Source organism: Copadichromis virginalis, linkage group LG20 (genome assembly GCF_057382275.1).
Source record: "Copadichromis virginalis isolate Kocher_CV1m ecotype Utaka linkage group LG20, C_Virginalis_male_GT1.1, whole genome shotgun sequence".
In the NCBI taxonomy this organism is placed as follows: domain Eukaryota; kingdom Metazoa; phylum Chordata; class Actinopteri; order Cichliformes; family Cichlidae; genus Copadichromis; species Copadichromis virginalis.
The window spans coordinates 25,431,773-25,452,081 of record NC_140637.1 but is presented as its reverse complement, the minus strand read 5'-3'; the positions used below and the strand labels follow the sequence as shown (position 1 = coordinate 25,452,081).

The window sequence follows — 20,309 nt, the reverse complement described above, 5'->3', positions numbered from 1 at the left end:
CATTTAAGTATTTGCCTTCCAGTATGAGGTGGAAATGTAGCTAGTGATACCTTTATTTTCTTTATTTCTTTAAAACATACATTACTCCTCTCTTGTCAGGGTAAACGTAAGGATGCGATGGACACAGCAGATGAGGCTTTTCCAAGCAGCAACAAGCGCTCAGGCCGCTCCTTCATAGAGAGCTTCTCTAAACGCAAGGTAAACTCTCCTGTTGTCTCATTCAGTTTTCTGCTTCTGTGAGGACGACAAACACTGACACTGTAGAACTGACCTGTTGACACAGAGTTTGCATTATTATGAGTTATTGCTTGGTTCAGGTGAAGACAGCATATTTAAGCATATTTAAATATAAGCACACTAATTAAGAGAGTTGCTTTTTGTTAATTAAAGTAGGATTCAATTAATCTATTAATGTCATCTTTATGTATTTGATATTGACTAGACTGCCACTCTTACAAAAGATGGTTAACCTGCATTCATTTATTTGCATCCTTTGTTGTGATGACTAAAAGACTTCTTTAAAATTAAGTTTATGTCTGTTATTATACATTTAATCAAAAGCGTCCATGATGGTTTAAAATGTCATCTTCTTGTCTTTTCAAAATGAAAGAAAAACTTTGAACAGTCTCGTGTGCTTCCTCACTCCTCACAGAAAAAGGCATCCAAGCTGAAGAAGGTCTCAAGCTTTGAAGACACAGACACAGACCAAGAAAGCACAAGTAGTGCTTCACGTGCCCCGCTGCATCACAACAAGTATGACACACCAACGCACCAGTGTTTCATTCAGACACACAGTCTCCATGCAGAAAGGTTAACAAAGAAGTGCTGTCAGTAAAAAGTTCAGACGGAACTTTTGAGTCTGTTATATATTCAGATCATATTTATTTTGTAACTGTGGGTATTGTGGAAAAATCTGATTATCAGACAAATCTGAAACTTACCAAATGTGGCAGCTTTCAAAGGGTCTGAACATTTTCAGAATACCTCACTGTGCTGATCACATACAGGCATACCCACTGCAACACAGCAGTGCCGCCAGTCTCTAGTCTCATCAGGTTATTTTGACGAATGCTAAATCACCAGAAATATAAGCTTCATGTGAAACCATTGTGAGACTTTGCCTCACCCTGTCATGTGACCTATTGAGATCACCTGACGCAAGGTGTGAGTGGGCGTTAAGGCGTCTGGGAAGGATTTCAAAACTGGATTATAGATGGCAGACAGTTGGTGTCATAAGCTGTTCAAGGATGGTCATCCACAGTGGACATAGATGCTTCTTTCACTCCTCTTTCAGTCTTCTCTGTCCAAAATGTGAACATTGGATTCCTTTGACCTTTAGATGCAGATGGACAGCTGAGTTTTGTCCTGTTGAGGTGGCTCTTCTGTGTTGTGCTATGTGTTTATAGAGTAGCTGTTTGGTTTCTCCAGTGTAGAGATCTGAGCACTCCTCGCTGCACAGCACACACTGTGTTGTTTACTTTGTGTTTGGGAGTTTTGTCTTTGGGATGAACCAGTTTGTGTCTGAGTGTGTGGCTGTTTGTCATTGTTCTGTGTGTCGTACTGTTTCTCCCTAGTTGCTTCTTTCCCACCACTGTACTAATTTGATGAAAACCCAATTAAGCCCAATGTTTTAAGAGCTTTCTTTACATGTGTGTGTTCCTTTTATTTCCCTTCTAGCTCTTTCTGACTGAGGGAACAGTTTTTCCCCTATGTTCAGGGTTCTGATGATTTTGTGTTCCAGAGGTTGGTGGGAGTCAAAGAGTTAGGTACTGGTCTCTGCGTGTTTGCTTCCAGTTAAAAAAAATAATTGAATCGTCTGATTATGTAGACGAGAGGTTATTTTGTTGAGAAGATCAAACACTTTATAAGGAAAAGTCCTGAAAATCTGTAATGCTGTACCACCATTTTCCTGCTCCTGCATATGAGCTGAAATCAGCTGATTGTAGTGTAAGTGTGCAGAAGCAAAAGCCACTCAGTCTGTGTGAGGTGTGTCTAACTGGTTCCCTTTGTCTTTCTTTTTAGTGGTCCAATATCCACAATTTTCTAGATAGAATTTTCACATTTTGTGTGATGTTAGATCAAAAACAGCTTGAGCTGATGTAATTTTGTTGAAAATCAGGTCAAGGTCATACCCAATGTAAAAAGAACTTTACGTTACTGACAATTTTTTATGGATTGTTCAAAACATATACCAGGCCTCGAGGGACACGAACACCTTGGTTGGCTAAGCGTTTGACTCTGACTGTCATGGCTGGTGCCCGTGTTCAAAGTTTAACTCAAAAAAAGAAACTATATCGAGTAAAATATCATAAGAAAGGGTGTAGAGAGGGGTGTACACCACACTTTCTACTTTTTCAATACAATGCCTAATACTAGCCTTTTGGGATATTACATCTTTGTGTGGATCTAAACAGACCGTAAGCAAGAACAGTCATTATTTACACACATGGACAGAGGTCCAAAAAATAAATGAATGAAACTACAGAAACACACTTTAGGTTTGAACCCTGTTCAGCTCTATCCTATGATGAAACATTTCTATCCTGATGGGAGTGGTCAGGGTGGCAGTGCATCGCCTGGAGGACCTGAGCGCCCACTAAAAGGTTTCAGCTCAAATGAACAACTGTGTTTTGCTGACACGTTCACCAACACTTGAATCAGCCACATCCCCTGAGACTTGGAGACTCAAAATCAACTCTGTGTGATGTTTTTTCCTTATCTTGCCAGCTGTTTCCACACATGTGTCACCTTTTGTCTTTTGTCTATTCTACAGAAAGAAGAAAACCATGAAGCTGTCCAGAGCTCTGTCAGATCTAGTCAAATACACGCGGTCTGTGGGTCTCTATGACATCGAAGCACAAGGTTAGCAAATGTATTTTCACTGCACAAAGCTTAGTTTATGGTGACAGTGCCCTATAAGTAGGGATGGGGAATTGATCATTATCAGCTATCGATTTGATTATTTATCAGTTCTCTTATCGATTCTTGTTGGCTCTGCTTTGAGAGTCAACCATTGCTAAGCAGCATGTCAAAGGGATTACATTTGTATAAATTCATTGCTTGCTGTGAGGTCAAATATCTGTGCATGTTGGAGGTAGTTCCACTCTGTTGTTGGTCCTTACTCAAAAAATGAATGCATTACACAGAACACCTTTCTTAAAAGTAATGCAGCATGTTACTTAATTGCTCCCAGAGAAAAGTAACTTATTACACTACTCAATACATTACTTTCCTGTGAAACTCTTCATTACTATTTAACAGTATAAAGCTATACGCTACAGTCCCACACACCGACACAAATCTCTATCCTAATGCTATTTTGTTGATAGCATGATGCAGAAATGAAAACCAGGGCAAAGTGATTCTACAGTAGAAACATGAACAGGTAGCAACTGAGGCTGCAGCCTAACTGCTCATCACTGCTGGTTTTACCAGTTGAAGTTGAAGGTCTGGCTGCTGGGCTGTGATCGGCAGCTTTAACATCACTCTTGGTTCTTGGCTAGCTTAGCCAAAGTTATATTAGCAGCATAATGCAGTTTCTTCTGTGCTCTATGCACTCGCATCCTTTGCGCAGTAAAAATAAAATAAATGTCCCTATGCACTCGGTGCACCATGTTGTGATTTTCCTCTTCCTGCACATGAACTGAAGTGTAAGTGGAACTGAGATCAAAAGGCAAGCAGTCTAACAATTCCAAGGAACTGAACCACTGGTTCTCTACAAAAACCAGTTCTCAGTTTCCCATCCCTAACTATAAGTGCAATGTACCTACTACTGCATTTTCTTTACTTGGAAAGTTTATGAGCCTCAGGAAGAAAACTGTGCTATCCTTGGCAGCTAACTGTGGCTGGCAGGTGTCATCTCTGAGTGAGACTAAAGCCCACCAGGTGATGCAGCAAAAAGCATCGTCCTTCATTCAGTTCAACCAGCGGCAGCTGTCCCGCATCTATCCTTCCTCGTACCGTGTGGACTCCTCCAACTTCAACCCTCAGCCCTTCTGGAATGCTGGGTGCCAGCTTGGTATGAATGTTGAAACTATATTCAGTATGGCCAAACATTTAGTGTAATAGCAGATTATGAGGGATGCTTTCAGTTTGTCATGACTAAACTAATGTAGGTGGTGCTCATGCCAATTGGTTTTCCCTCAGTGGTTGTTACCTAGCATATTAAAGGTTTCCAATCTATGAACAATGAAGTGAAATGCTTTGATTTCAGTTGCACTCAACTACCAGTCTGAAGGCCGGGTCCTCCAACTCAACAGAGCCAAATTCTATAGCAATGGCAACTGTGGCTACATCCTCAAACCGGCCTTCATGAGCGAAGGTATTTCACTAGTTTGTCATTTTTCAGTGTGTTATCAGTTTCATTGCCTTTCATTAGTTTTGATGCTTATTTTTGGTTAATGTGAGAGTGGAGGAAGATGGAGAAAGAGATATCATCCATAACTGTACAGGACATGTAGCAAGAAGAAGAATTAAAGAGGCTGTGCATCTTTCCATGTTTGTTTGTTTGTTTGTTTTTAACTGAGCAGGTCCCTAACTGCTTCTAATTTTTCAGTATTTAGTTTATTTAATGCTCTCCCTCTCCTCTACTGTTCTTTAGTTCACTTGAGTTTTCCAGTGTTTTGTGTAGAGAACCAGGTAGGCTCAGACTGGATGTGTGTGTCCTGCTTTTTATAATATCACAAAATAAAGTTAAAAAAATTCATAGTTGAAGTGGTTGACATTTGTCATTTTATTACAATAAGTGAAAAATCACAAGTAGAGTGTAATCATTTTACCCACTGCAGATGCCTTTAACCCCAACGTGGAAGACCCCATTCCTGGTCAGATGAAGAAACAGCTGGTGTTAAAGGTCATTAGTGGACAACAGCTGCCCAAACCCAAAGACTCAATGCTGGGAGACCGAGGAGAGGTAGGACCACAGACTAGATTTATAGGATTGAAGTTCCACGTTGAACTGAATGAATATGGGATAAATCTGTAATCATCCTTACAAGCAGCACCTCCTCAAAATGTCTTTTTGCAGAGAAGGCGCCTTACTTTTAGTCTGAATGATTTATGGGCAGGCCAATGTAAGCTATTTGCTGTTCTATGGGTATTTGTAGGGCTGGGTATCACCACTGATTTCTACAACTGATTCAAATTCACAAGGTTTCGATTCGATTTATAATCCTGATCATTTATCTTTTATATGTACTTCTAAATTAATGTTACGTCCCTCTGCAGCCCCTAATCTCTTCAGTGGGTTGAGCTGTTGCTAATTGACCACACCTGACCAGGTGTGGACAAAAGGATACCTGAGGCAGGCTTTCAGGAAGCCTCACTAGCCTTGCCTTGGTGGTACCAGCCATGTTAGCCAACCTGCTATGCATTTTAGGATTAAAACCTCTTCTCACCTACAATCTGGTGTTTGTCTCCTTATTTATGTTGCGGCTTTTGAGACGGGTCGTAACAATTAAAAATGTTAAATTTTAAACAATTTGACTGTTTTTTCTGCAATTACAAACTCAGTGTAAACTATCAATGTATAAAAACAAAGCTGACACTGTGAGACTTCATCAGAGGTGTGAGGATCACAGCAGATGCCTTTGTGTCAAAGTAACTGTGGATAAAAACAGAAAAGCATGAAGGAGATTTTCCTGGCCTGACATTTTATAGCAGATAACCTAAATTATTCTGCAGTAGATCAAAACTGAAGAAAACCATGAATCAGCATCTGAACATTACCTGAAGCTGCTGAAGTGAAGCAGAGCAAAGTTAGAGATGTTTGATTACAGACACAGCTGAGCAATCATTTGTAAAAGTTAAAGTTTCTTAGGTATTGAACAGCAGAAATGAGATTTCATGGTCCCAACTTTGTGGTAGCAATTTGGGGATGGCTCCCTCCTGTTCCAACATGACTGCACAAAGATATGTATGAGAGAGTTTGGGGTCGAAGAACTTCGTGGACCTGCACAGTCTTGACCTCAACCTGATAAAAACCTTTAATTAAAGCAGAGACTGCAAGTTAGGCCTGACCTCTGACTGCTGAAAGAATGGTCAAAATTGTAGATGTCTTAAAACTGTGCAATGTCTTTCTGACAGATCATTGATCCCTTTGTGGAAGTGGAGATCATTGGCCTCCCAGTGGATTGCTGCAAGGAACAGACTAGAGTGGTGGATGATAATGGTGGGTCTCCATTTAGTCATGAAATGTCAATTGTATTTAAATGGTGCATTTCAATTTCTCAAACTCAATGTGCTTGACACACAGAAGAAAACGACATAAAAACCGATGTAGGTTTACAATGAAAACAGATAAAATAAACTTTACAAAGAGATAAAATACATATAAATATATACAGCTAGAGTGATGCCGTCCATTGATTTCTGAAGTCTTGACTTCAGCACTTCTGCCAAGGGGCGGATCTGACTGAGAAACAGACTGCAAGCTTATTAGCTGATGACTGATGATTGACAAGTCGTTAGCCAATGAGTGTGTGGTTTCATACTACAGGTAATCATCCATCTTAAACATGGTAAAAAAACAGTGTTTTCTCATTTAGTATGAGTCAGAACGAGTGGCTCAGCCTATAAACTCAGCCAAGAAGAAGTGTTTAAAGAGGTTAGGTCATGACTGGAAGTCTTTTTGCAACCACAGCTGTTTCCATCTGTTGGATTTTAGATAAAAACAAGTTTCCACATGACATCCCAACATGAAGCTGTTTATGGACTCCAACTGTTTTTACCTTTTAAACTCTGCAGAATTTTTTTTTTTTGTTTGCCTGTCCCGTTTGGCTCTTTTGCCATCAGAATTGTTGTCTAAAGGCAAAGAAAGATGAATCCAACGGATTTACTTTACCAAATTGACCATCCCAGCCTTGCCATAATGGTCCATTTGATTCACCTTTTATTGTTTATTTTATTTTCACTCTGCAGAATTTTCTGCTTCCTGAGCCTTTGATGCCATAAATGCAGTACATAGTTAAGTGTTTGGTTTAAATCTGATAAAGGTCAGACCTGTGTCCCAGCATTGCTAAACAGAAATGTTAACATTTGGGGCCCAGCTCTTTAACAGTTACCTGTGTTTTAAAGATGGGATTGAATTCATTTTGAAAGAGTGACCTTAGCCTCAGTATTGAAAGGTTTATGTGCTTTGAAAGACATCACCGTGGGTGTAAAGGTAACTGCAGTTCAGACATATTAAACTGAATGAACTCATTCATACAGCAGTTTGAAAATACAATATCACCACCTGAAATAATTACAGGAACACGTTCAGAAAGCTGAATGGGGATCTCATTAGACAGTTAATGGTGCTCAAGATTGCTTTTGTGACGCACACAGGCAAAAATTATATATATAAAAAACAACAGAGGAGCTTTGCTATCAGTGATGTAGTTTCTTGCTAATAGATGCTGGTTTTTTTTTGTTTGTTCTTTTGGAACAGCTAACTAGTTTTTGCTGACCTCTAGTGGTGTGCAAAGCCATGTCAGGGTGAACTTGTAGGAGTAATGTCAGGAAATTCAACTAAACATGTCAGCTGAAAGCACCGTGCAAATGAAGCTTACTGCAAGTTCAACCTTGCAATTCCTGTGAAGCAGACGCTTCTTGCAGCTTCTAAAAGTAGTCGAGAGTTTTCTGTGGACACTCGCAGTCACGTCAATGTCCAGGTGTTTGCATGTAGGCATCTGTGGTTTGTTGTTGTGCTTTGTACATATATAATATAATATAATATAATATAATATGGTGAATCTGTGTATATAGTTTGACAGCTTTCTGATATATACTTGAGGAGCCCAGCAAGACGAGACATGCACAGGCAGCACCAAAAACTCTCTCTCTCAAACACACCCTGAATAATTGATGAGTGCAAAGATAATTTGCTGCCCTGTCTCTATTACTCTTTTATATGCCCGTTTGCCAAAATGCTGTCCTCTTATCTGCCTTACTCTTATTGTGCTATCTATCATATTATTTCTCCTATCTGCTCTTCCTTTGCACTCACCTCCCACACATATCTCCCCTATCCCATCCCTTCTGCATCCCTATTTGGGATGGTTCTGTAGGTTTCAACCCGATGTGGGAGGAGACTTTGGTGTTCATGGTTCACATGCCCGAGCTGGCCCTGATTCGTTTCCTTGTGTGGGATCATGACCCAATTGGCCAGGACTTCATTGGCCAGCGTACCATTGCCTTTAACAGCATGATGCCAGGTAAGACATGGTGCTGCTTTTGGATGGCACTAACACTCGTTCAAGGTTTTCTGCTGTGTTTTAGTGATTATATACTTAAACAAGGAACTCAAACCGGAAACTCACTGTACAAACTCACTATACATCTACTATATATAACTAATTTGGTGCTCTTGATTCCGAGTCTCTGCTAACATCATGTCAATTGATAGTTTTGCTGCTGGTTGAGCTGGTATTTATTGGGTATTTGGCTACAGCTATTCCTTTGTGGCTGTTATATTTGAGTCCCTGATAAGGCAGCTGTCTCTGACATTTTTGTATGCAGGCTATCGCCATGTGTACTTGGAAGGAATGGAGGAAGCTTCCATCTTTGTTCATGTAGCTGTTAATGACGTCACTGGTAAGGTGGGTATTACTGCAGAAACCAGCTTAAAGTCTTGCTCACTTTGCTCTCAAACAGAAATGTTCATGAAAGCGTTGTGCACTGACAGCTTTTACAGATGTTCTTGTAATAAGATAAGATAACCTTTATTAGTCCCACACGTGGGAAATTTGTTTTGTCACAGCAGGAAGTGGACAGTGCAAAAGTTATGAAGCAAAAATTAGAATACAATAAGAATAAATACAGTACACAACTGTACAGAATAGAATAAAATGAATGAATATATATGAATAATGAATGAATAAAATGAATATACAGTAATGAATATACAATAAACTTTACCTTAGGTTATTTCACCAAAAACCATAATACTGTGTTTTGGTATTATTATTATTATTATTATTATTACTACTACTACTACTACTACTACTACTACTACTACTACTACTACTACTACTACTAATAATAATAATAATAATAATAATAATAATAATAATAATAATAATAATAATAATAATTATTATTTAAATTGTTATTAAACTGTTTTTCTACAAAAACTTCTTTTCATTTTCTTTTTGAAATATTGTTTGAAAATACAAAAATCCTAGAAACAAAACAAAACTTGTCAGTACTTATGATTAGGAGACTTTCTAATAGCAGAATATCCACTCCAATCTTAGCCACTCGTCCTTGCCTCCTTTTGTTTATTGCTTTGTGGTTATTTCAGCAAAAACTGAACTATGAACTATGTAACCTAGACCATATTCAGACATGTAAAATATATACATTATTATTGTTATTATTATTATTGTTATGCTTTTAAACTTCAGTGTAAATTTCAGTTTTCTGTTCATAAGAATATACTGACTGCACCTGTTTTTGCAGATCACACTAGCTTCAGTGTTATTCCTCATTCAGCCCATATTTTCGATGCCCTCAGCTATCAGTAGCTATTTAGTAAATGACCACTTTGTTGTCCACATTGTCCTTGTTTTGAAGTTGCCTTTCTTCGAGTTGCTGTGTGACTCCTGTTTGAAGCCACAGCCCACCTATTTTTTTCTCCTTTTATAATTCTCCTTTCTCATTTCCACTCTCTCCCCATGTCTGTTTGTGATTGCAGTGGACCTCTCTTTTATGAAATGCTCAACATAGAAGCAGACAATGTTTAGGAGTCCTGAAGCTGCCACTCAAAACTTGGGTGTAGTGAGATCCAGTCAGAATCTTGCATGAGCCACATACCCTGCATCATTCTCCTCAGTGCACACCCCCTCAAATTGTTCAACTGTCCATTAAATTAAAGTACTGAAAATTGTAAGGTGGTAGAATGCGATTGTTCTGGTCCCACTTTTTTTTCCCCAGCCTCTGCAGTTTTTGGTCTAGGCAGTGAAATTCTTTCAGTATAGGTGTCTATGTACTAGACGTTCCAGAAACTTAAAGAAGCCCAGTTGCTTTCTTTCCAAGTTCTCTAAGAATGAATTGCTTTGCCAAGAACTCTTTCTACAATAGTCAAGATCCCGAAAAGATGAGGTGAGTTAGCCTGCTGACATGGTCTTTGTTCCTTTGGTTATACAGTACTGTCCTAGTAATTTGACTAGTCAGCAAATCCGTGGTCTACAAATGATCTTCACAAATTATGATCTCTAGGCTGGGACTGTTTTTGAATTTACAGCCATCTTGATGGAAGTTAATTTTAGTTAGTTTAGTCAGTTAAGACCCCAAGACACTGAGTTTCACAATCATCACGGCTACAGTGTCCTTCTTTTGTTCCAGTCATTGTAACCTTTGACCTTCTGTTTTAGTGAAAACATCCATGCAGTGTTGAGAAGGTTTTTGTTCAACTTTGCCAGTTACCTTCAAGCATGTGTACATGTAACTGATATTTTGCTACAGGATCTTCAGCTGGTTGCTTAAAATGTCTAACACTTTGAATCCAAGTGGATTTCAAAGCTAGTCAGCATGGTTGCAGCTGGATGATCATGTCAGTGTGATCTATGAGAGATCAGTCACACATGTGCGTTTCTGTAGGAAATGTGGATTTAATTTACTTTCCTTATTTTAAGCATGCTCATTATACTAATCCTATGTATGTACTACTGCAGTAAATTCATTGGGTGCAATGAATTTAGTGTAATATGGCAGATTGTTTTCAATATCTTCAACTTATTTGGGAATTGTGTTTGGCAATGATGTCCTGTTGTGTTTTTGTCAGGCAAGAGCAGCCAGCGGCATAAAAGGGTTGTTTCACAGAAACCCAAAGCAGGCTTCCCTGGACAGTCACACTGCTGTACAGCACAGCCGTAAGAACCCGTTTGGGGCCCACCTCCTGCGCCGCACGGCCAGTGCACCTACCAAAGGTCAACCCAAAATCAAGAAAGGTTTACCAGACATTGCAATTGACACCAAAGACTACAGCTCAGAGGGAGCTAGTGAGGAACGAGAGTCCGGGGAGGGAGAAAAGGCTTCTGCTGCTACCTCTCAGCACCACAATGGGGATTCACTGGCACCCCAACAAACCAAGGGACCGTGGAACCATTCCGACACAAATTTTCATCCCGAGGAAGGTAAAGGTAAGCGCTCGTTCTACACTCAGCGACGACCAATGAGTGAACCTCTCAAGCGCGCCATTCGGCTCCGCATTCATGATCCGCTGGACACGAAGCCAAATGTGTTTGCACGTTTCGCTGTTAGCAGCTCGGGCAGTGTGGGGATGTCCTCCAACTGCATCACATGTGTGACTGGCTCAAGGGGGAGCCCAGAGGCTGAAAGAGAGGGTCAGGTTGAGCAAAAGTCCAAGGTGACAGATGGGGAGAGACCAAAGAAAAGTAACCACTCTTCCTCATCAAAGAGACAAGTCCAGTCAGAACCTGATGCCATGCCCCGGTCCCTAGGTGCCCAGCCCAACGTACAGCAGGTTCCTCCCACACCCAAGACTTGTATGGAGGCCCAATTTCAGTACTCGCCCATGCCATTCCCCAGATCTAAGTTCAGACAAACACTTGGTGCCCAGTATATCCACAATCGACCTGGTACGTCACAGAGGTACACCCGTTCCTGCAGCATTCCCCGCAGACGATCCTCCAATGCTGTTACACCAGCACCAAGCCTCGCACCAGACTGCAGGAGCACTCACTGTTGGCAGCAGGCGACACCACCCAACTATGGTGCTGTTTATGGCTCTGTACTCACTAAACTGACATACAGTGACATGAATTCAGGTCTCTTGCTCAGTGACAGTAGTAGCTGCCAGAGCTTTGGCAGTCTGAGCAGTTTGGAGTCTCTTCCTACGCTGCCCCCTTGTTCTATTCTTGACACCCGGAAGAGGGCTGTGGGTACCCTTCAAAGAGAGATGAATGCCCTGTTTGCTCAGAAAATGGAAGAGTTGCGCCATAAGTCTCCAATGTTCTTTGCTGGTAAGATGTATCTGAGGCAGATGTAGAACTCACCAGGTAGATGGTGTGCTGTAGCAGTATTAGTAGCACGTGCTGTCAGCTTTCCCTTTTGCCGTTAGTTAGATCTGTGTTGTGCAACATGCCTCTGATAAAATGAAGTCAAATCCAACCCTATCAATCGTTTCTTAGAGTTCAGTAGCTTTCATCAAAGCCTCATGATTGAAATTGTTTCAAATTTGCTTATGTCGTTAAAATCCTCTTACTTTACCCACATGCTTGACAGATGAGAAAAATGGTAAGTTTTTGTCTAGAAACAATAGTAATCATTCAATTTGAACAAAGTACAAAAAAACTCAAACTAGACTCTTTTAATTTGTCAAGCAGGTGCTTGTCCTAAACTGTTTTTAGAGAATAATTCAGGGGTATTAAAGCATTTAGTTCAGTTCAAAACATTTCTAAAGATAAGGCAAAATGTGGTAGTAGATCTATTAATTACATAAAATTGCTCTGTAGGATGCTTTGGTTAATGTTTGAAAGGTTAGCTTTAGCAAAGTCTTCATAAAAGTTTAAAAAGATCACTTTTCATGATTTTCAACTACTGTATTTTTTGCACTAAAAGGCGCACTTTAAAGCCTTATAATCCGGTGCACCTTATGTATGAATTCTGGTTGTGCTTACTGACCTAGAACCGATTTTATGTGCTACACTGTGCTCAAAACTCGACTTTGGTAAGCTACGAAGCCGCACCGCTTAACCCTCCGGTTACGTTCACCCCCACCCCTTACTTTAGTGTTCCCGGTCAGTTTTAACAGCTCTTGGGTTAACATAAGAAACATTTTTCACCACCAAATTCTGTTCAATGGGTGGGTCAATGGGTCGTTCAGCCTCGCGGAGTAATCTGGGTCCTAAACGCCGTCAGCCTCAGGTCCCAAAGTCAATCACTGATAGTTAAAAACTGTCTAAAATCTTTCATCTTTAATAAAATGATCAGCGTTGCTGCTTTACCAGGTGTAACAATTAAGTTTAACATCCAGGCATCCATGAAAACAGAATTTATTACATTTATGAAATTTAACAGAGTTAGAAGTTAGCAGGAAGTTAGCTCGCTAGCCTCCACCTAAACATGATATAGCATGTTCTGACTGAGAGATTTCTGAAACAAATTAAAACGTACAGCTCTGTTATCACTTCCAACATAAATGAAGACAGAAAACTAAACAGCAGTGACGTTTGTAGAGTTACTGAAGTTGGGCTAGGTGGTATATAATGATGTGCTACGTGATCGCTAGCGACACAGCTATGTTAGCATAACATAAAGACAGTGAAGCTGGAGGATGAACGTGAACTTTTTTCCAATCGATGAAAGTTAACGTGAGGGTTCCTGATGGTTAGGGACAAATGCAATCGCATGGCAGGATGCTGTAAATAAACCAAATAAACCAAACTTCAGTCAGGAGAACAACTGAGATAATCCATCCACAATACGAGGTTGGTGATTAATATACTGCAACAACATGGGAATAGAGCAGCTGTGATAGAATTCAACATTAATGAATCAATGATACGGAAGTGAAGGAAGCAAGAAGAATGAGATGAGTAAAGTTTGACTTAACTGACTGTTTTGTTTCATTTAATGCACCTTATAATCCAGTGCACGTTATGGTCTGAAAAATATGGTTTGTGTGGATGCGAAAGAAATTATTTTTTGATCGGGCAAGGATTGCCCACATCCATCTTAGAAAATGTTGTTCAAGGACATCTGGTGCTTCAGAGATGTGTTCTTCTATTTAAAATATAGAAATACAAAGAATTTGCCACCAGAACAACTATCCATGGAATGTTTCATGGGTATTTGTTTCGGATTCTGGATTTTGCATTGAATCTTATAAAACCCTTGACTTTACTTCACCATTGCATTTAATAGCAATCAACATATATTCAGCTTGAGTCCTGAAACCGAGAATATTTTAGGTACTTAATTGACAACCGCTGAGTCCTGCGAGTCACGAGGTACTGGTGTCTGAGTTATGTCCATACAATCCCCCTTTGAGCCACACATTACATTTTTTAGAGGAGTTGACTTCCTTATAAACACCAGCTGTTCTACCTAAACTGACTCCCCTTGAGCCCTTTGCAGTTCATCATGTGATTGCCATTGCTGTTTGATGAACCTTATGGGGGAAGCAAGTTTGTGTAGGGAGCTGAATTACAAGTTTTCTGGCCTGATTACAAGCTGACATCTGTTAAGTCATATGATGCTGGCAGATAAATCCTTTCTAGCAGCGTTATCTATTATCTTTCTTTTCAGTCTAACACGGAGAGAGATTTGTTCTGATATGGAGACCAGTTTTTGTGAGGATGTTTTTTCTTCTGTCCAAAAAGCTGTTTCCTTGCTTACAGTCTTTCTCTTCTCAGTTTGTCTAAATTACCCTTTTCCCTCTGTGTCCCTTTTTGCATGCTCTCTTTCCATCCTAGTGCAGAATTGAGAGGATGACCAAAGTCAGGTAAACTTTGTTAAATGCATGCAGCCTCTTAAATTCATCCATCACCAACTTTTCTCTTTCCCACCATAGTTGTTTGTTCTCATCCTGTTCTCAAAAATACTGTACCTCACCAATGCACCAATTCAGCTTCATCTGTGTTTAGGGGTTTAAATAGAGACTTGGTGTGGACAAGTGGAAAAGACAATTCATTAAACTAATGTCACAGGACCTGCATGATGTAGTACAAAAAACCCTTAAAAAATTTAAAATTTAAGTTGGTCTGTAATTATCATTTAAAAAAAAAAGTGGCTAAAATATTTGAAAGTCCTTATATATTTCCTGGAGCTTTTAAGGTTATAGTGAAGTTGATGAGCATTAACATCAAGCTATGGGAAAGTGCTATTGAAGCTAGGTTAAGAGGAGAGGTGATCATCATATCTCTCCTATGGATCACGTTGAACTTATATGGCTGTAAGACCTAGATACCAATGGTGGTCTGGGATTGGAATATTTAATGCAATAGAGTCACTGCATTGGGGCGTGATTTGAGCAAAGGGTCCATGAGCACCCTAGGACGTAGGAATAAAGAGAGACCACCACCCCAGAGCCAAGCGCTCTTTTTCAGGTGTGCTACAGTAAGTCTAACACTCACAGTTTTCAGCTGAAATACACCACAGGGTGATCAGCCCTTTTTCCTGCTGCGACAAAACTACCCCCAGCCCTGTGTGCAAAGTGTCAGTCCTCAGAATAAACGGGAGGGAAGAAGTTAGGTCTGGAGCAGGGTTTCACATGAAACACCACCTGGCATTGCTGCATCCACAGGACCAAATCGGGGGCAACTTTCTGGGTGAGGTCTGTTAAGGGACTGGTCTGCTCCCCAAAGTTCGGGACGAACCAGCCAGCCCCAAAACTGCCTCACCTCCGTTTTGGTTTTGTTACAGACAGGATGCAATGACTGCTGGCCTCGCCATCTGAGGGCGCACCTGTCTGCCTCTCAGGTGGTAACCCTCATACAACTGCAAACATTTTCAGGTTGGCCATGAACCCCGAACCCCCACCTCAGCAGAGACTACATGACTGCAGCCACCTGCTGCACATGCTCTGCACAGATGTTACTGTGAATGATAACATCATCCAGGTAGGCGGCAGCTTATGCAGTGTGTTGCTGCATCACCTGGGCCAAGAAGAACTGGAATGTGGCCATGGCTCCATATACAACCATATGGAGTAGAGAAGGCTGTTTTTTCCTTAGACTCTGGAGACAAGGGAATCTGCCAGTGGTGCTTGGTCAAATCAAGTATTGTGGAAAATTGAGCAGTTTGTCAACCTGGAGTATGGGATACGCATCAAACTGTGACACCACATTTACCTTGTGCTAGTCTACACAGAACTCTACAGAATCCTCTTTTCACCACAAGAACCAAGAGGTCATACCATCCACTGTATGGCTCTTATATTACTCCCATCTCCAGCATATCAGCCAATTCCTTCTGAAGTATTTGCCTTTGTTTGTAGGTAATTTGTAGGGCAGTGAACACATCGTCATGCCAGGGTGAGTTTCAGAATGAGAAACTCACCCTTTCTTAATTAGGTCCAACACTCCCCCTGGCTCCCTGCCAAATAGTTTAAAGGAATAACATCTTGTGGAGTCCTGGGATGATAGATGCTTGTCTGAATAGACTTAATGCCCAATAATTCAGCGCACCAGTGTTTGCCGCACTGGCCAATCAGTCTCCAGACACCTACATGATTCTGCTGTGGCATTGAAGATGTCCAGGAATGCAGATAATCTGTCTCCCATCTTGTCCAGCATGATAGCTTGTGCTGTGGGGAGCTGTGAGGGTGGACCCATATCAAGCCACCAGGTTGTCCAGAACCTGAGTTTCACACTTGGCCTGGACCTGCAGGTTCTCCAGCTGCTTAAGCTGCACTGCCTCCTACTGTCGGTGTATTGAAGCCAGTTCTACCACCACCTGAACCAATGTGTGCACCAGCTGCACGGGCTGTCGGTCCAACATCTTCACGTTGGGGAAAGTTGTGTGCCAATTTAGCAAATTGCTGCTACAGGAGCTGCACCATCACACACTGTGTCTTTGTTCAGTGTTTTCTCTTTTATTTTCACACAATTTATTTTGTACTGTTTGCTTTACATCAGTGCCCACCAGCTGTGGTCACTCTCCTCTTCTGCCAGTTCCATTTCTTCTACTGCATAGTAGTCCCACACATCGTCCCTACTATTGTATAAATATGAGAGACATGGTTTGGCAACTACTGACAGAAGCGTCTCCCAGCCTTCCCTGGCAATGCCCCTGAACCCACCTCACTGCCCCTCCCCTGCAGTTAAGCCATACACCAATCCTGCCACCACAGCAATAGCACTAACAACAAGACAGGAGGCAGAGCTAGAGGAAGCAGAATGATCAGGAATAAGAATGAGTACATCAAAGGGATAGCTTAGGTTGACCAAGTTGGAGAGGACAGGTTGAGATGGTTTGGACATGTGCAGCAGAAGGATAGCAGATACTTTGGCCAAATTATGTTGTATATCAGGCTGCCAGGGGGGAGGAAAAGAAGAAGACCTCAGACAAGGTTCATGGGTGTAGTGGCAAATGTCATGCAGAGAGTTTGTTTGACAGAAGATGATGCTAGTGACATAATGAGATGGAGCCACTGTGGTGAACCGTAAAGGGAGCAGGCAAAAGAACAGTGCAAAAATTCAGGTCTTACACTGGGACGCCATTATTCTTGCTAGTGTTAGCTAATACTGAGATTGTAACTTTAGCTTTCTGTCATTTTACTGGCAACATTGAGAATAAGCCATTGTGCCACACAGCTAAGATACAACTGCCTGGTTATTGTTGTTTGACAACTTTAGTGCTTTAGGGCATGCTACTCATTTCTGAGCAGAAATGAGTAGCATGCCAGATTATTTCATCAGCTTCATGGTACTGACTTATGTATGATTTCAAAAGCATTTATTTTAGCCAATATTAAATTATGCAATATACAAATCATTAGCATGTCAATATCCAAGCTGATACCAAATACATCAGATCAAAAGATCTTCAGTTTTCAAATTGATTAGGTTTTATCGCCACTAGGTCAGTATTGTGATCAAGCTTATAGAGTTCCTTCTTTTTTTCGACAGATTGTTCTACAGTACACAGACCAGATGCCCCTCTTTCATTTCTTGCACTAAACCCCAGAAGACACCGAGAGCATTCGTTCTGTTCATCCTGCCTCCACTCAGGAAGAATATTCACATCGCTCCTCATTTACATCAGTACATTCAACACAGCACACCATTCCTTCAAATGGGATGGTACACAGTCCTATTGTGGTGAATGGAGATGCTATGAAACCTTCTACAGTTTCCAAAACCACATCCCTCTTCCTGGCAAACCCTGTTGAGAAAATGTTACTATCAGGATACAGTAAAGACCCCAAAACCAACAAAAACACTTATTTTTACATGGAGCACAAATCAAACCAAACCAGGACACTACAGCAGAAACAAAAAGTGATTCAAGAGTTAAAGTCTGATGACCAAGCAGAGCTACCTCCTCATGCAACCGTGTCGGCTAGAACTCCTGCAGTCCCTCCAGCTCAGATTAGGAGAGCTTCTTTTAGCCAAGTGCCATCTCACATTCCAATAAGAAGAACAAAAAGTGAGGGCCATGCTCGAGGAGATGTAACCTCAGCTAGGTTGGCTCAGTCAGCAGTACCAGAGATCTGTGCAGATGCTACCGTGAATGATTGTTTTTGGAGGAAACTGGAGGCAGGCAACCACCACGGCAGCATATCATCCTCCTCTAGTATCTGTTCAAGTGACACTGCCATTGAAATCTCTCTAACCTGGCCAGAAAGAGTCTCAACAGTCTATCTACAGCCAGCAATACCTGTGACGCTTCCTGGGCCAGCTGCTGTCACCCAGCGTTTGTCTGCGACGATGCAAGAGCAAGTCAAACCTCAATCTTTAGCAAAATGAGTGCCCCAAAGATCAGCTTAATCTCTGTCTTCTGCAGAACCACTGGTAGAGTGAGCCAGCAGAGTGAGTCAAAGGAGCCACACCTGGAGCCAGATCTTCATAGAGGAACTGAAGCAATCTTCATCACCTCCAGCTACATCCACAACAGCTACAGCTTCTTTGTCCAAAAAGCCTTGGAGATCTGACCTCTGATGACATATGGTGCAACTTTGATAGTAAGTACCACAGCATCATCTGCAGTTTCACTGTTAGGCAAACCAAAGACCAATTCCCAAATGGCAGCCCACAGAACTCAGCCAGTCACTTTACAGAACACTTACGGAAGCTGACTGATGTGGAGCCCCTGACTGCTGGAGATTTCGCTTCACGGGTCTAAAGAATTCCCAGAAGAGCAAGGTGATAAGACCCTGGTTCGAGGGACTGCCTCCAGGAGCCAAAGCAGAGTGTGGTACATTACAAACCGGGCCAGGGAGGCCCAGGAAAGACTGAAGCTTCAAAGTGTTCCAGTACAGAGGTGCAAGCTTTAGGCTTACTTTTAGCACTGGTAGTAGCCCCATTGAGGAGCTTGGAATCCCCGAAGGTGCTTGTTTCATGTCCCAGAGTCCTTGCAGATGCCCTGCACATGCCTCCCCTATACAATCCCAAACCTCCACCGACCCTGAAAACATTACAGTTTCTTTTTTGCTCAATCTCTAAGAACTGGCTGACTTTAAACTGATTGTAAGAGAGAAAGCCTGAAACTAGTATGGAATAAATTTGCTCCAGCAGAAAACTTTTTATTTTATTTATATTATTAATATTTTCTTTCTTGTAGAAAAAGCTGCAAATCTTGCAAAATACTGGTCTAAAGAAAGGTGTTTTACCACTTATTAGTAATCCATGAACAATCTGTTTGACATTTAAATGTTGTATATTTTGAACCAATGATGTACATTTTTTGTGCAATCAGGAAACGTCTTGAAAATGTTCAACAAATACTGAAATCTGTTTGCACAAAATGTTAGATATTTTCCAGAATGTGTTTAGTGACAAATACCAGGAATTTTTTTTTTATGTTGGTTTCGTTGGCTATCATTTGCTCTCATGTTCAAGGGTTTTATTCGTTGTTTCTTTTTTTCTCTTTTCTTTTTTTTTTTACAAATACAGTAGCAATACACGTTTACATGTTTTTCAAAGACGTGTTGTTTTTATTTACTTGAAGTGGAATAACTTACTTTGGCTGTGGTAAAAGTTAGATACTATATGCATTTTTATAAGACCGTTAATCCACTAGCAATATTTTTTAAATTGATGGCATGGTATCATTGTGGAAGATGTGTAGTTCAATGCTAAAAGCCAAGGTTCATCTCATGTTTTTGCTGAAGAAAGGAACGATTCTTAAAGTTCTTCATTTCTCTTTGTGTAGTAGTTACAGTGTAATTTGACCAGGTTTTGCTAACATTCTCATCTGTGGCATGCTGCAGCATTTAGATGCTGTGTTTTGAAGCAGTGCTGTACTACCAAGTTTTAGCCCTTTTATGCTGACTGCATGTCTTTTATGTACTGTAACCTTTATCCGAATCTTGTGCTTTTTTTTGCAAATATATTTTATATGAAAATTAATATTCTAAACTGTTTTTATCGTCTAATGATGATCAAAATGGCATCATGTTTGAAACCCTGCGTTTCCAGTAGTTTGTGATACTAAAATAAGATGAAAATTATGCATTTCAAAGCACGTTTATTCATCAGCATCCTGTATTGTTTGTTTGATTTAGACATTGTGAATTAATGATCTGAATAAATCTTAAGTTAATAATACTGAACATTTCACAGCTCATTTATTTAATTTGTACTTAATCTTGTCTGCAGCCGTCTTAGTTTTTTGACAAAGTCATTAGCTGGGTTAATTCA

General features: G+C 40.7%; 1 protein-coding gene across 1 annotated transcript in view; it reads left to right on the top strand.

The window, feature by feature from the left end:
* Positions 1–20,221, top strand: part of plch2a (phospholipase C, eta 2a) — a 98,005-nt gene extending 77,784 nt beyond the window's left edge. Inside the window, 18 exon segments of the mRNA XM_085443229.1 lie at positions 100–198; positions 653–753; positions 2,774–2,862; positions 3,836–4,018; positions 4,214–4,321; positions 4,788–4,912; positions 6,085–6,169; positions 8,049–8,195; positions 8,500–8,579; positions 10,766–11,123; positions 17,577–17,625; positions 17,627–18,276; positions 18,279–18,347; positions 18,350–18,436; positions 18,439–18,581; positions 18,583–18,786; positions 18,788–18,918; positions 18,920–20,221. Coding sequence (XP_085299355.1) covers positions 100–198; positions 653–753; positions 2,774–2,862; positions 3,836–4,018; positions 4,214–4,321; positions 4,788–4,912; positions 6,085–6,169; positions 8,049–8,195; positions 8,500–8,579; positions 10,766–11,123; positions 17,577–17,625; positions 17,627–18,276; positions 18,279–18,347; positions 18,350–18,436; positions 18,439–18,581; positions 18,583–18,786; positions 18,788–18,918; positions 18,920–19,112 — 2,901 coding nt within the window. The 3' untranslated portion in view covers positions 19,113–20,221.
* The last annotated feature ends 88 nt before the right edge of the window (positions 20,222–20,309 follow it).